Raw genomic sequence first — 17,003 nt, forward strand, 5'->3', positions numbered from 1 at the left:
CCAGCAAGATAGCCAGCATTCTCAGTGAGTTACAAACCAATAAAAAAGATAAGCCGTGACAACAGGAAGGGAACATGCTAGAAGATTCCAGAGGAATGGGATCAGATTGTAGAGACAGGTATGACTACCTATATTATATGTATATGAAGTAGTGAAAGTATAAAATGTACTCTCTAAAATGAGAGCTTATCAGGACGATGCAGACTGACTGAGATTGAGGAAGCATTCTGGGGAGCCTGGTAAATTAAGTGCCTCCATGGGAGAGCATGCCGAGACAGAAGGTGATACAAGTGGGAGCAGAGATCAGCGGCTAGGAGACCATCCTCAGGACCGGAGCACCTACTGATTCCTCGGATGGGCCATAGATACATTCTTCCTCACCTTAAATGTCAGCTCCTCAGAGAAGCCTTCCCTGACAGCCTTCCTCCCTCTTCCCTGTCGCTTCTGCACCAGGGAGAGTATAGATGTCTAGGCTTGTTGATATAGCTGATAGCTTAGGAACTCTTCTGAGGGTTTCTTCGCAGCCCATCTGGCAGTTCCAGGCACAGGGGGACTCATTTTAATATATGTCTGTTGACTTGCATTTCTTGAAAGGTCAAGTATCATCTGCCCTTTGTCAAAAGACAAATTCAATTAAAAGAAAAATCCAACGGCTTTCATTTCCTACTTTCTAACTGGGCAGCACTTGATTCCATAAAGTGGAATGCGTTCTTCTGGTGGGTTAGCTAGCGAGCTCTACAGCAGAGAATCCTGAAGAGACAGGAACAACAAAAAATAATGGTTATAAAGGGGCTTCTTAAGGGGGTGAGGCAGAGTGGGTGATCCTACCGGCTCAGCAACACTGGCTTCCTACGACCGGTTCCTGGGAAATGACTGTTTTAGGAAACTAGCCCCAGTTTTCATAGATCACTTTGCTTCTGTAGCTTTTTAGCACAGTGACCCCATTACAGCTCAGTCTCTTCTGCTGGGCCCAGTGCTAGATGTTAGCAGACAAAAAAGTACCTTCCCACAGACTGTTCCTTAAGAAAAGTTGAGGACCGGAAGAGTATATGGGGCTGGCCTGTTGCCACAGAAAGTGCCTTGCCAGGACAGGACCTTGCATGAACCTGCAGCACAGCCAGGCACTTGGGTCATGTTCTGGTTTAGAGTGTTCACACAGGCTCCGTGAGGCCAGTGTTACTCCTGGAGGACAGAGTTACCACCAGGCCAGGGAGTGGAAGGGCAACTTCAAGACTTCCCAGTCAAGACTACTTTAACCATACATTACATGAATATGTGTGTTCTGTTCCTTCATGCTCATACAGGGAGCTTTTCTCTGAAGGTCAAGATCAGTAGGAGGACCCTAGGGACACCCAGCAATGACAATGAGGTGTAAAGGAGATGGCCACACCTTAGGTGTGGACCTCATCCTGCTGCTGTTTACTCTTTGGGTCCTCTGAAGAGAAGATTCTCTGGCATCTGACTTTTCTTACCATGTAGGCCTGGATATAAATTTCTATAAAACTTAGTCCATAAATAATGATTTAGTTCTGAGAGACTGACTAGTAAACCTATAGAATTAATTGTTATACATCATGGAAAACCTTTCAGCTAGTGGAAATTGTCCACTCGCTGAAGTTAAAAGTTTTGAAAAGTTGGATTTATTTCTATTTTTGTAGCCTACTTATTCAAGTTATCTGTTGAACATTTAGTTTATGTCGGATATGGAGGATTAAATATGCAATGACTAATGTCTGTTGAGCTGATCTGTAGGTTGCAACATGCAGCTGGGTCGCTCTCCTCCAGCTCTGGTGTCTTATGTTCTCCCAACAGCCCCAGAGCCCTGGCTCCACAACTGTCTAGACTCCTGATCTCACTGTTAGCCTGTTCAGATTGTTCACCTGAGACCTGTGATCTGTGCAGGTGGAGTTCTGTTAAAGTAATGTAGGACAGGACTGAAGGAGAGCAGAAAGAGAGATGATAGCAGCTACGTGTATAATAACTTAAACAGTGATTGCCGCCAGGGTCTATGCTAAAGACTGATTGGGATTGGTGATCAGTGATATGTCAATTGCTGTTCAACCAATGGCTTTTTCCTGTCAATTTCCCAGTATCCAGGAGCAAGACAAGAGACTTCAGGCTCTCTGGAATGCTTGTGAGAAGTTGCCCAAGGCCAACCATAACAACATCCGGTAAGTAGGGAAAAGAGGAAGTGGATAGGGCTTGCCCAGCTGCCCAGCTCCCTGAATAAAAGTCATGGAAAGTAGCATACATGGGCACCTTGTGGGAGCCATGGTACTGTTAGCATGCATGCATGATCCATTTTAAGCTTCAGACAGCCTATGAGATAAGATAGGCAGGGGCACATTGATAGGCTTTGCTGCTAAGTGACAGAAGCCAGTATTACCAGAGGCTACTCAACAGCCTTTGGCTAATCCTATGGAAGTTTCTCAGTTGTGAAAGAACAAGGAGAAATGCAGACCATCTACAGTATTTGAGACTGGTGGGCTCGGTGCAGTGGCTGACCTACTCTGGAGCTGACGGAGGCAAATGTCACCTTGAGCTAATCACAGGGAGGACAGTGAGGGAGAGAATTCCACGCATGTGTCTGTCTTTTCTGGGAGCCACTTAGCTTCTTGCTGCCTCTCTGCTGCAGACCCTTCCCCACCCTTGGCTTCTGTTCCTCACCCTGCCCTGTTTCTCTCTTGTTTGCTTCCTCTCTTCCCTGTTTCTTAAGATGTAGGATTTCAGCTTCAACTTCTGCTTCTATCTACCTGATAATTTTTGTTCCCCTGTTAAAAATCCCTAGAGCGGTGGTATGGCTGTTCCTTAAGCACTAAACCCTGAATTACCATAGGATGTGGCAGCTCCACTTCAGAGCATCTCCCCAAAAGAATCAGAAAGCAGAGACTGGATATGTATACACCTCCATTCATGGCAGCGAGATTCACAGTAGCCAGAGTGAAAATAACCTAAGTGTTCCCAGGCAGATAAATAGATAAATCCAATGTATTGTGCACATATGGTGGAACTGTGGTTCTTACAGTGACATGGACAGAAAGGTTTGTTGCCGTGTATATGAGGTACTGAGAGTGGCTGGAGTCACAGGTATTGAAGGTGGTTGGTTGTCAGGGCTAGGTGGTGGACAATGCATCGATTATTGTTTAATGTGTACAGTCTCAATTTGAGAAGGTCAAGTGGTCCTGGGGGTAGGAGTTGGTTGTGATTGTTGCCTAACAATGTGGATGTACTTCATCATATATCAGTGTACACCTACAAATGAACAAAGTAAACTATAGGCATATTTTATTAAAATCTGCACTTAAAAGTATCCAGATACAAGTCAAACGTGTACAATGCACTACGTGTTGGTGATCCCAACCCTCAGCCACTGGCAAGCATCCAGGCCAACTGTTCCCAGAGATCCCACATCCTAGTCTAGTTTTAGAGTGTGTCGGGAGAAGCTGTGGGTGGAGCTGGTACAGGAATACAATGGCTACTACTCGGCTGGCCTCAACCCCTAAGGCTTGTGCACTCTCTGCTGGGCTGAGAGAAGAGGAGTTAAAATCCTCCAAGGAACTTCCTTTGTTGTGACCCAAGGGAGGATGAGAGCCTTTCGTAGCTAGGAGTCTAGAAGAAAGCACAGCCCTGGGGCCTCTAGGGAGGACAAGCATATTCTCAGTGTGGCATGCCCAAGCTGTTCTTAGATGTTTACCTTGTACACAGTTTCTTCATTCTCATTTTTAAAAACCTATGTGAATGAGACATAATTTACACACCGTTGTGTCTTTCTAAAGGTGACATTTGGGATTGAGTCTCCATTCACAAAGCTGTGCACCTGTTAATAATGTCCGGTTTGGGGATGTTTTATGACTGCACAAAGAAACCTAGTTGCCACTGTTGCTAATTCAGCCTCTTGCAATGGTGTACTGACCTGTTCTGGATATTTCACATAATATAAAACTGCCCTGTGTGGTCTTTTCTGTCTCCTTTTGATTGCCACATTTCCAGGGCGTGCCCACATGACAGAAAGGGTCAAATCTCTGTTCTTTTTTATGCCTTATTAACATTCTACATGCACTCATTCACTTTTTCAAGGGCATTTGAGTGGCCTCAGCTCTAGTAATAACACAAATAATGCCTCTCTGGGTGCCCTTTTAGCAGCTTGTGCGTGGGCATATTTCTCTTGGGTATATTTCTGCCAGTGGAATTGCTGGGTCTTCACTGGATCTTTCCAAGAAGCCTGAGCGAGGGTTAAGACCCTGGTCTGTGGCTGTCCACAGACACTTTGGTTATACAGTAAGGATGAGCGGTAACAGGGTACGGTGAGAGACACAGCTTGAGCATCCTACACCTAAGGCACAAGGATGGTTCTTCACTGGTTGTTCACTGGAGTAGATGTGAGCATCTAACTGGGTGAGTTCTGGGTCTGTCTGCTTCCGGGGAAGAGAATCCAGAATTCCCATTTCATGATGTGGGGGCATTTCTTCATATATTGCTGGATCTGTGAGTCTCCTTGTCAAGAACACACTACAGGAGAGAAGTTTCTATTTGGTCCTGCAAGACAATGACTGGTGTTGAGCCCCAGTTAAACCTGACTCTTCTCGCTGCCTTTCAGATACTTGATCAAATTTTTATCGAAACTGTCTGAATATCAGGATGTAAACAAGATGACTCCCAGTAACATGGCAATCGTCCTGGGACCCAACCTCCTTTGGCCACAGTCAGAGGGGTGAGTACAGGAAGGAGAAGCACCTTAGGGTGCCAGGCATGGGCTGTAGGGCAGGAGGCCTGGGCCCTGAGTCATCCCTGTAGCAGTGAGTTTGGGCTACACTGCTGTGCTTCCCCGTGGGTTGCACGATCAAACTCGCCCAGAAGCTATCTGGATTTGTGAATGAAACACACACACACACACACACACACACACACACACACTCCAGTTAATTTTAAAATGCCTTGGCTACTTCAAGGCTGGGCACTACTAAATCTCCCCCAGCTACCCCAGGCTCAATCGGAAAAGTGGCCAGTGGCCACCTACCTGAATTCCTACATGGCTATTTGGCTTTCTCTCCTGTAGCTTCTATGTCCCATCCTTCTCCCGCAAGTCATGGCAATTCTCCATCTCCTTTTTCCGAGTTCCTAGCCCACGCAAATATAAAGGTCGTACCCCATCTCCCTTTGCCCAACAATTGGCCACTGACATCTTTATTGATCAATCAAAAACCAATCGGGCACAAGGATCAGTGTTTGGATCCGGAGATTCCTGATTAAATCAAAACATAGCCTGTTCTTTTCTCTTGGGGCCAGGAGGACGAACAGAATTCTATAGGCCTTCTTCACTGACAGGCTCAGAGCTATGGGTCTGAGTATGGTCTTCTATGACTAACCTAAGTACCATGGAGTGTGACAGAGGAGGGCAAGGGACAGGAGAACACTTCATAAGAAGTCCAGGCATCTAGATTTGAAAGGGTGGAGGCCTGTCTGCAAGAGGCAGCAGAGTTCCAAAGCAGACAAGCTACCCTGTGCTGAAAAAGCACTTATGGGTATTGTGTGGTCACCAGGGGTGATGCTGTTCACAAAGCTTCCGGAAAGCAGCTGAAGACCTGGGCCTGCAGAATTCCAGTGCCCAGAGGACTGTGAAGCTATGCCCTTGCCTCGGCTGCTAACCCCACTGCTTTGCTCTGTTTGCAGGAACATCACCGAGATGATGACTACAGTTTCCCTGCAGATTGTTGGCATCATCGAGCCTATTATCCAGCACGCAGATTGGTTCTTCCCTGGAGGTATGTGTCAGCACCCACATCTGGGGACAGAGGGGCAGAAGTGGGGACAGGAAGCACACTGTGAGCTTGAAGCCTAGGAAGCCAGGGGTGTACACCCAGGCTTTGGATGGCTTTGTTCACACTCCGCCCACACACATCTACCTATGATGCAGCTGGCACTGGAGTAGAGCCTCGGCCGATCTCTTCTTTATCCGGGCCCAGGAGGCGTCTCTCTCATCTAGGTGTCTGTGCCTTGTACTAAGTAGGTCCATAGATTCTCCTGACCTAACAGCTACACTGTGGATAATTCACACCTACAAAATGTGGAAACTGGCCCAAAATAGAGTTCTCCTTAGCTCCAAACTCCTCACTTTCAAACCTGATGGTACAGTGGGAGGTGGGAGGGGGTGGGGAGTACTTAGTTCAGATCCAAGCCATCACCTGGACGCTACCTTTTTACTGACTTAAATGGTGTTCTTCGAGCTGCCCCTCAGCACATAAAAGCAGGGGTCCAAAGCAGTTACTTGCTTTTTTTGTGTGCCTGGTTCATAATTAGGCACCTGAGGCAGCTTCCTACAAGGGAATCTACAAGATGTTATGAGCCACAGAAGCATTATTGCATGAGTGTTCCTCTGTGGTGATCATTTTATGGACACAACAGTTGTAGTCATAGTTGTTAAAGCGACGACACGTTGCTCCTGTCCGTCATGTGTAGTAAGTGTTGAGAGTGAGCTTTTAGCTGTCAGTCACTACTAACCCGTGTGAGGACAAAACGTTACTAAGGCCGGGATCCCAGCGGTCAAGGCTGACCTGGTTATCTCCCTCTCTTAAAGGCCAGTCTTCGAATCACATAATCTCTTTGTTGACTGGTCAGTATGGTGAGTTAATATCAATCAGTAGAGTAGCTGGTATAGACCGTGAGGTGACTTTTTCTAGAGGCAGCACATGAGTGGCACTCTTGTCCCAGAAGGGTGTGCCCTCACAAGAGATCACATCCACTGATTTTTTTTTTCTCCCTACAGAAATAGAGTTCAACATCACAGGCAGTTATGGGAGTCCGGTCCACGTGAACCACAATGCCAACTACAGCTCAATGCCCTCCCCAGACATGGACCCTGCTGACCGGCGCCAGCCAGAGCAGGCCCGCCGGCCCCTGAGTGTCGCCACAGACAACATGATGCTGGAGTTTTACAAGAAGGATGGGTATGACCTAGTGTCCCTTCTTCAGCATTGGGAAAATTGGTTTGGGGGAGGGTATAGTTAGGAAAACCAGAATTGACAGGAAGGCAGTATTTACTATGACACTTGAGGTGGCTTATAGCAGTTCAACTGGGACCTCATTCTGGATGCTCCCATCTGTGTGTGCTGTTTGGGACAGGTTTCTTTGGCCTGCTTCCCTTTTGGTCCAGAGGTAAGTACAGTCTTCTTAGCTGACCTGATTGCCATCAGTATGATTAGTTCTCAGCAAACAAAGAAATGCTGGTCAATGAAGGGAATTTTTTTTAAAAAATCATAATAAGCCTTATTTTTTTTTTTTGAGACATAGTCTTAAATTAGCCCAGGCTAACCATGCATGATCTGTATAAGCAGGGATGATATTAAATGTATAATCCTCCTGCCTCCATTTCCCAAATACAGGTATTCTAGAAGTATATCCATATACCTGGTTTTAGGCTGTGCTGGGGAATTGAACTCAGGGCTTTGTGCATGCTAGATAAACCCTCTGGCAGCTGGGCCACACCCTCAGCCCAAAATCTCTTTATCTTGACTTAGAATTCACCCATGTGTAGCTGGGAGTATGGCCCAGTGACACAGCTCATGCTTTGCATATGTGAAGACAAATCTCAGTACTGTAGGATTTCCAAAAGCCCAACATGTACAACTGTGTGGCCATACCTGCCTCTTCACTGGCTTTGCTTGCATTATAGACCTGCCCCTCTGCCATCTTAAGTTCCCATACACAGCACCATTAGTGAATAACTTTCTCTGTGAGGCTGGAAAGAAACCCTGAACCTAGGGGTGACCCAAGTGTACAGGTTTTCTACCCTTTCCCCAGGGTCTGCCTACTTGACTGCAGTTCAAATGTACCCAGCTTAGTGTGTGAGTGTGGAGCGGCCGCTCCACAATCCCATTAAATCAGTTTACATAATGTTTAATTACACAACCTGATTGCCTCAGTAAGCAACAGAGGCACAAGCAGGTTACATAACTCACTCCAGTGAATCACGGAAAGCAGCCAGTCCGTGGCCTCAGAGTCTATGGTCTGATGAGAGTCCAGCTCCCCGAGGATATCAGCACACCTGCTGCAGAAGTGGAGTCCCATGGTTAGTCAAGCCAGTCAATGCAGTAAACTGTGATTAGGAATTAAATACTTACCTACAATCACATTCTACAATGTCTCCTTCAGGGTGGGAACATGGAGCACAGAGTCAGGGTATCAGAACCCGAGATGATGGGAACTAAAGCAGCCTGACCCCGCCTCCCCCAGGAACCACCGGGACGTGGTGCAAAGGCAAATGCCAAAGGGTTTGGACTGAATTTGCAGAGGAGGCCTAAGCCTGTGTCCTGTGCTGTGTGAGTGTGTGGGAGGAGGGGGCAGCTGTCTTCAGTAGGTTGCTGTCACTGCTTGTGACCTTACTCCACAGAGATCAGGCGTGATGTGTATGGGGTTATTTACATATGTGGTGCATTTGTGTGTTGTTCACTAGTCTAGCAGGGAGGGGGAAAATAGAAACTCTCAGGTATTCAGATGTGGAAGAGAAAAATTGTAACTTCATCAAAAATAAAGAGGTAGCAAACTAGAATGTACGAGAGACAGAAACCTGATGAGCACACTGGGCAATGCTTTTAACCCCCTTCCAAGCACCAGTCCCGTTCCCACATGACCCCTTGCCAAGCTACCTCACAGGTAGATGCCAGTGCTGACTGAGCCATAAGAGCATTCTAAGCTGATGCTACCTCTCTGTTGAAGTCCTATTGCTTCAGAACACTAGGGATGAACTGTCCAATGTGTGTTCCATTCTGATCTAAAGTTAGGGCCAGTGTGAGGTTCAGTGTATATAGGCATTTCTGCCAAGCCTGATGACATGAGTCTGATCCCTGGCCTCTGACCTCCACATGTGTGCTATGGTGCATTTGTATGCGCGCGCGCACACACACACTAAATCTAAGTTTATAAAATCAAAATTGTATTTCTACCATCTACCCTATGAGTCAATGTATTATAGAAATACATGAAATAAAATATATTATGTATGTTTAAAATTTTGTATTCCAAAGAAAATATAGTTTAAGCCGACAGGGCATGGTGTGAAGTCGAGAACCACATGATGACATTTAGGCAGTGGTAGCTCACGTGACTGTATCGGATTATGTCATCTAATGGTGCTCCAGCCAGTGATGTTAAGGCAAAAATACAATTGCCTGGTAATAGATTTCTCAGTACTGTGGTCACTTCTGAACTCTGAAAGAAAGAGGAGCCTGCAGCTGTCTGAGGGAGAGAACACAGTACATCCACTGAGCACCGCCAGTATTCACTAATTCTTGATATCTGTCCCCATCTCTGAGCTTTTAAAATATCTTGAGAAAAACGTTAAAGTCTTTAAGTTGCCCACTTAAGTGTGGACCCATTAAATAGATGTTATTGGAGGTTTTTGTCCAAGACAGAAAGAAAGTGTGAGCTATATACTAATAGAGCTGTTATTTAAAAAGTCATAAAGAAAAGTCGGGACAGATTAACTGGATAAAATTGGGCAGAAGTGGGAAGTTTTCCATCAGTGTCAAGATATTCTAAATCCTAGCTGTCACCTAAGGCAGCTTGCTCTTTAAAGGTCTGGTCCTGAAGCCTTTATGATTCATAACACAAGTGGGATGTCTTCAGTGAGCCAAGAATTCACACCTGTGGTTTTCATCATAGCATACACGGTGATGGCCACCAACAGAAACAGGGTCCAAACCTGCCACCTCTCTATATTACTTTATTCTTGAAAAAATAAATAGTCTTTGCAGGAGTGATGAAAGTAAGGACTTTGAAGTAGGAAGTTGTACTGGCTTCTCAGTGGTCCTTATAGGACATCATTCACAGGGTGGAGGTGGGGAACATCACTGCACTAGAACTGTGCAGATAGAGCAGAGATTTGAAGGTTAGCTGACAGCAGAAGCTGGAACAGAAATAGAACACGTCTCCTAGAGTCCCTGAAGGAACTACGGCCCTGCTGTTGCTGAACCATCATAGTTATAGAGTCTAGAATCAGCTTCCAGAACTGTGTGTGTATATCTGCCATTTGCCTATTTTGTAGTACCTGTCATAGCAGCTGCAGGAGCCTAATACAAAACCATTTTCTACAGCTGTCAACGAGTAGCATTATGGGAAAGATGGCAGCAGACACTTTAGTTGTCCTTGCTCAGTGTTGGCGTCTCAGTGGCCCTCAGTAGCATTTGGCTGAGAGGCACAATGTGTACCTCTTCTGGAACTTTCCTAAGCCTAGCCCTGTAGGTTCCTCCTGTCTCTCTGGGGACATTCAGTCTTGGACTGTAGCTGAGAGTCCAAGTATCCCCTAGAGAGAAACTGAGCCCCCAGTGGGATCTTTCTCAAGAGAACACTGAGCTTGCAGACAGCTCAGTTTATCAGCTCTGTCAGGGAGTCTCCAGATTAATAAACCGTACCTTTAATGACACCCCCAATACATACATACATCTTTAAAATACCAGAGCAGTGTCTCAGCAGTTAAAGGGTACTTGCTACATTTCCAAAGGACATACATTCAATTCCTACACCACAACCACCTGTATCTCCTGTTACACATGATTCAGTGCCCTCTTCTGGCCTCTCTAGGCACCCTCATGTATCACACACAGACAGAAGCACATACATGTAAAAAATAAATCTTTAAAATAGTAGTATGCCTGGACCCACTTTCCTGCCATGGAGATATCCTGACCAAGCATGTTCCTTGTCTCTTAGGTACTTGATGTTTTTGTCTGTCTATACTATACCAAAGTCTTTGCGCTAACTCTACAGGCGTAAAATATACTAACTGGCCAAAAGCACCTTAAGCTCATAATAGGCTCTAGAACTTACAAACTGTTCCGTAGACAGGAAGGTTGTGTCCCTTCATAGCGGGGTCCCCTGTCCCCCGTCAGTTTGTTCTTCAGAGAACCTGTCATCCAAGATGACAGTCCTCATCCCTGCCTCCTCTGCCTGCCTGCTGTCAAGGGCTGAGCACTGAAACACACAGATTTGGTAGTCAGATCTCTGCAAATGGGACTGAATACCAGAGTCAGTCAACTGGGGCTGAGGGAGGTTTGCTGTAGATATTGGTTTTAGTTAAAACTAAACTTTTCAATGCTAAAGCATTGAAAGTGTTTCTTGGCCCCATTGGATTTGGGTCTCAGTGTATAAAAATTCACAGCAGAGGAAGTACAGGGAAAGGAAGAGGAAAGTCCTAGCTCCTTAGAAATGTCATCTAAGGCATGCAGCTGGTAACTTAGCATTCTTCTGTGGTACCAGCTCCTAATGGTTCCATGGTCTCCCCAGAGGGCAGCAGGCCAAAGGTCAGGCTTTCAGCAGGTAGACCTTGAGAAGACACATCCCCACCATGCTGGGGGGGAGGGTTTGCATGGATCCCCTCCTTATTTTCAGCCCCTCTTCTATTAGGCTGCCACTATCCCTTCCCATTGCAATGTGTCTCACAGGTCAGAGCCCTACAGGAGGAAGCAGTACAGAGAAGAGGGGCTCTGAGTTACTCTTCTGTGCTTTATTGCTAGGTGTTTTAGTTGGGTTTTATTGCTGTGAAAAGACACCATGACCAAGGCAACTCTTTTAACTGGGGCTGACTTACAGGTTCAGAGGTTCAGTCCATTATCATCAACATGGGACCATGGCAGCATCCAGGCAGGCATGATGCAGGAGTTGCTGAGACATCTACATCTTCATCTGAAGGCTGCTAGCAGAATACTGACTTCCAGGCAGCTAGGACTAGGGTATTAAAGCCCACACCCACAGTCACACACCTACTCCAACAAGGCCACACCTACTCCAACAGGACCACATCATCTAACAGTGCCAGTCCCTGGGCCCAGCATATACAAACCATCAAACTAGGGAAGAAAGAGCTCTGATGTCAGCTGTTAAGCTCAGCTGGAGTCTTCTCAGTATCTACATCTCATGCTGTTCCCACTTCACCAAAACAATATCCTTCTACTTTCAGCAAACACTATCTACTCCTTTTTTCTCCAGTAGACATTATATTGTAGACAAAGTCTCATCGTGTAGCTTTGGTTGACCTGGAACTCACTGTGTAGAGTAGGCTTGAATTCAGAGAGCTGCCTGTCTCCGCCTCCTGAGTGCTAGCATTAAAGGTGTGTGCTACCATACCTACTTGGCGTTTTAAAAGTCAAATTTGCTTGGCATCTGGAGTGACAGCCATTACAGCTATTGATTCTTCCTCAGGGTTGTATGTCCCTTCTGTAAATAGTCAAGGACTATTTATTTGACATAAGTGAGCTTCAGGATACATATGTGAAAATATGTATTTTAAATAGCGTTTTCCCTGCACGTCATCACTTGAGGTCAAGTGTGGAATTTCTGACAGTCCCAGCAGCTCACACAGCTTTGGGAGCTGAAGTATTCTCCAAGCATTTTCTGATGAAGGGTGCTTAGCCTGTGCCTGGTCTCCAAGGGCTGAGGGTCTTATGTTCATGCTCGTTATCCTATAAACAACCCCCAAGGGAGAATGTGTCACTCCTACTTTACAAAGTGTACTCAGAGGTCACTTGTAGAAGTTAGGTCCCGGTTCTTCCTTCCAGCCCCATGCTTCCAGAAATAAGACTCAGACTCAAAATATATTTACAAGTACCTTGGCCATGTAGCTAGGCTCTTCTCTTACCAGATCATAACTTAACTTATCCCATTTATTCTAATCTACCTTCTGCCATGGTGCTGACTACTTGTGCTTATATCTTCCCGGGGGGGGGTGGGGGAGGGAGGATCTTCTGTCCTGGCTCTATCCCAGAATTCTTTCTGCCTCCTGGATGTCCTACCTTTCATTTCACCCTTTCTATCATCCATAAGTTTTTAAGCTGACATGTGATGCATTCATGCAATATACAAGATATTCTCTTCATGCTCGCCCATCTGTATCTGTATTCTATAGCTAATAATTGGCAAGTCTGGGATTCATGCCAAAATTTACTGTCCCCAAAGCCACTCTGCTGCTCTGAACAGAGGATATGTCGTCATCATGAGTCTCCAACCTATCACAATAAAATATAATAAAATACAATTATTTTGTAATTGGGCACACTGCTTCTTAGATATACTTTGTGTTTGTATTAGTTTGCTTTCATTGCTATAACTAAATGCTGGAGGCTGAGTAATATATAAAGAAAAGAGGTTTGCGTAACTCATAGTTTTGGAGTTTCCAAAATACAGTGCCAACTTCAGTTTGGCAATAGTGAAGGTCTCATGACAGTAGGAGCACATGTGAAAGCAAGAGATGACATGGTAAGACAGGAAAGCAGAGAGAGGTTCAGGCATTACACTTGCCTTGTACAACATCTCTCCTGTGAGAGGCCAGGTGCCATCAGAACTTCCTTGGTTCCTTCTGAGGATAGTGTTACTTGCATCCCCATCACCTCATGTGAGGTCCCGGCTCTTGGAGTTCCACCAGTTCCTGGCATCTTTTACCACATTCTCAGAGGATGCACTGTAGGCCTTCCCAAACCACAGCACTATCTGTCACACAGCACAACCCATCCCGTCAGCACTCAGCCTCTGCTGCCAGGGAGTGCTATAGAGGTGTTACAAGTCTGTCCTCTGTCCTGTATTGCTAAGATACCGTTATGGATGCTGGAGGCAGGAGGGAGATGTTTGCCCCGTTCTGTCTATGAGGAAACAGTTAGAATAAGTCAGTAATTGGTCTACCTGGAGCTAGAGGTGTGGGTCATCTCAGAACCTATTCCTTGTTAAAATCTCATTTTAAAATCCAAAGTGTGATCTAGAGCAAGTCTGCAAATGGCACGTGGCTATGTAGGATGCCACACACTTGTAATGCTAGCACTTGTGAAGTGGTTTTTTGTTTGTTTGGTTTTTTTTTTTTTTTTTTTTTTTTTTTTTTGTCAAAAATGCCTATAAATAACAAAGAAATAAATGGAAGTTTCTGGTAGGCAGTGAGGAATGAAGACTCTGTGCTTCCTGTTCATAGATTCTCCATGTTTGGCTTTGACCAGGGAAGAGGGACTGAGGCACATATTTTACATATCAAGACAGACCTAGACTCTAAGTTCTCTCAGCATTCCTTAGTCCCTATCTGGCATACCCTGCCCCTAACCCTGAACTTTCCAGTCCAGGCTGCCCTTCCACTTAGAGGTTCCTTCCTGTATGATCCAGACATTTTGGTCTCCTTGCTTGCTCTCTCCTCTTTTCTCTCTGAGAGCATGCCCGTTCTCTCTTTCTCTTCTCCACCTCCCACCCCCTCTCTCCCCATGGCAACTTCCCTGACCTTCCTTGGGGCCAGTGAACTTGCCCACCCAAGAGAAGCTTTCCAATAAAGCTCCCTTTAATATATTCTCATCTGGCAGGAATTGGCTCATCTCACCAGCAGTGGGGAAATAACCTTCACCCAACCTTAGCTTCTCAGGGACTCCTAGCCTAGCATTTGCTTCCTTTCTCTAAGGCTGAGTTCTCAGTTCTTAGTCATGGGGTTGCCGGAGCCTCCGTATTGGCTTTGAATGTCCATCAACAGTACCCACTGGAGTCAGCTTATGATTACGCCCACTTCCGTTTTATCATCCTTAAACACAACCAGTGCCTTGAGTCTGGTCTGATCTCTCTTTTGAAACAACAATGAGCAGAGACTTGTGAGCTGTTGATACAGACGTCTGGTTGGCCGCTCCTTGTTTGTGTGCTGCCCCCGCTGCAGAGAACTGAGCGGCTCTGTCATTGCTGCCTTGGGCTGAGTCTATCTGGACAGCCAGACGTACATAATTAGCAGCTTGCTTCTTTGAGTGTAAACAAGTGTTATGTATCCGATAATGTAGCTGCCACCTTGGCTATTGAGTCACCCCAAGATTTATGTAACTACTTGAAAATGTCAGTGGATGCAGTGTGTGTGTTCACCTGTCAGCTCTTCCACAGGCAGAGGGTGATTGGCATGGCCCAGCAGCCTCCAGTGAAGGTGGCAGTGTGCACTCAGCTTGCAGTTCTTAACTGCTGGCATTTGCCAGTCATAATTACCAAAGCTTGCTTGATACGTAACTGGTGCCCAAGCCTGTTCCTTGCCTGGATGATTCAGATCTATGGCTACTCTGGAGTCTGAAGTTCCCAATGTAGAAGTCGTTCTTGGAAAGAGAAAGCAACCCCCACAGCCCTGCTTCTAAGGACCTAGCTTCCTCTCCCTGTTGAGGGAAGGGCCTTCTAAACAGATGAAAATGTGGTGAGGAGTGGAGGGATGGACTTCAGGACTTGTGCCTGACTGCCTGCCATGTTCCCTGACCTCTGCAGCTAAGTGTCATTAGCTCCCACCCCTTGTGCAACAATAAACTTTCTCCTGTTAAAATCCAGAAACCCAGAAAGTAGCTTGCTAATCTTGCTTGGCCTGCTGTGACTACCAGGGGACATATATTGACACCTGTCCCAAAATTTATGACCTTCCTGAGGTTTTCTGCCCAATGAGGGTGTCTGTTCAAGATGATTTGAAAGCCAGTAAATCCTGGGATTGAAAGCCAGTAAATCCTGGGAAGAGTCCCACCCCACCCCACCCCCGGTTCTGTTTCAAGATGGTTCCTTGAAGCCACAGGAGAGCTGAGGAATGACAGTAGGTGTGAAACTTTCAGGAAACTGAGGGAGCCTAGGATCGCTTGCCAACACCCCCTCACACAGGTCCATGCTTAGGCATGCTTCTTTAAAGGAGCCAGCCCACCCGTAACAGCTCCCCTCTGTCTTTGATTTGGTCTTTTATCTTGCTGCACCTCTACAACATAGACGTGACCATTCTAGACATGTAGGATTCCACGGTGGAATGGCTCAGTGTATCTGACCATTGAAAGAGAAGAGCAGAGAATATAAGCACATGGGTGTCTTCTTATTTTCACCCTACTGTGCACTAGAGATGGGGGTGTCCTGGACTAAGGTTTGTCCTTGTACAGAAGTTCATGTCTCCCTCCATACTAGAATTCTTGTCAAGTAAAGCTGTTGCCTAAGGGCACAGGACCAGGTCCAGTGGACCTGATGACCGGCATTCACTGCCTTCTGTGTCCATGCAACTTGGAAAGGAGCAGATGCCTGGTTTTCGGATGAGTCCATCATCCCATCGCCCTGTCAGCTCTGCAGCTCCTCTCTATTCACCTGCGTGGTTTTGGCTTGTGCAGACATTGGACAGACTTGGAGACCAGCTAAACAGTAGTCATCACACAATATGACATCAGGACTCAAACAGGAAACCCCTTGCAGACACTCCACCTCTGTGTCCAAAGGAAGGTTTAGATTTGTTGGCACTAATATCTGTATGTTTCTGTCCCTGCAGCCTTAGGAAAATCCAAAGGTACAGTATCCTCTGGTAGCTATGAGGTCATTTTCAGTCTTGAAGCAAGCAAGCTGTGTGGTAGTGAGCTCGGCGAGAGGGGAATGTGCCGTGTTTGGTTGCTTGGCCGATTTACTTGGAGCTGTGTGTCCATCATCTAAATAGACTCTGAGCCTGGAGGGACCATGGGCATGAGCAGCCCCTTCCATGCTATATAGATAAGCAGCTGTGGCCTACAGAGGTCATGCCTTGACAGATTCCCCAGCAGTAGCAAAGCTGGGACCCCACATTGCACAAAGGATGCATTTACAAGTCTCCTGCTGGTTGGTTCATGTTCGAGACTGGTGCTGTCTGTCCATGTCCTGCCCCCCTTCATCTCACACAGGAGGAACATTTCCCTTGCTCCCCAGGTAGGCCACATTCTGCTCTGAGGACAGCTTGAGTTCCACACCAAGGATGCTTTGGGGGCCATTATCCCAGGGCCTGCTGGCTTTGGCCGAGGGTAAAAGCACAGCTAGTGGGTGTCCAAGCTGCTGGCTGTGCCCTGTTGTGCTTTTCCACTGTAGGAGGGCAGCTCGCACCAGGCCTGGGCTGCGGGGCTGCATGTCAGCAGGTCCCCAGCAGCCCAGGCACTGGAGTGTCGCTAGCCATACCTCTCCACTGTGGGCATTGCTTCCCAGGACCCAGGAGGGTGCTAAGCCTGCTGCTCTCCAAACACAGATTGCTTGAATGTCTCCGCTTC

General features: G+C 46.4%; 1 protein-coding gene across 4 annotated transcripts in view; it reads left to right on the forward strand.

The window, feature by feature from the left end:
* Arhgap44 (Rho GTPase activating protein 44) overlaps positions 1-17,003 on the forward strand; it is a 158,131-nt gene that overhangs the window by 130,678 nt on the left and 10,450 nt on the right. For 2 of the 4 annotated variants that reach the window (XM_034504793.2, XM_034504795.2), the window contains exons 13-17: positions 2,091-2,171; positions 4,598-4,711; positions 5,671-5,762; positions 6,764-6,944; positions 16,265-16,282. In XM_034504793.2, coding sequence (XP_034360684.1) covers positions 2,091-2,171; positions 4,598-4,711; positions 5,671-5,762; positions 6,764-6,944; positions 16,265-16,282 — 486 coding nt within the window. The remainder of the gene's footprint in view (positions 1-2,090; positions 2,172-4,597; positions 4,712-5,670; positions 5,763-6,763; positions 6,945-16,264; positions 16,283-17,003) is intronic. The other 2 variants (XM_034504794.2, XM_034504797.2) reach the window with 1 other exon arrangement.

The sequence above is a fragment of the Arvicanthis niloticus genome, chromosome 6 (genome assembly GCF_011762505.2).
Source record: "Arvicanthis niloticus isolate mArvNil1 chromosome 6, mArvNil1.pat.X, whole genome shotgun sequence".
NCBI lineage: Eukaryota > Metazoa > Chordata > Mammalia > Rodentia > Muridae > Arvicanthis > Arvicanthis niloticus.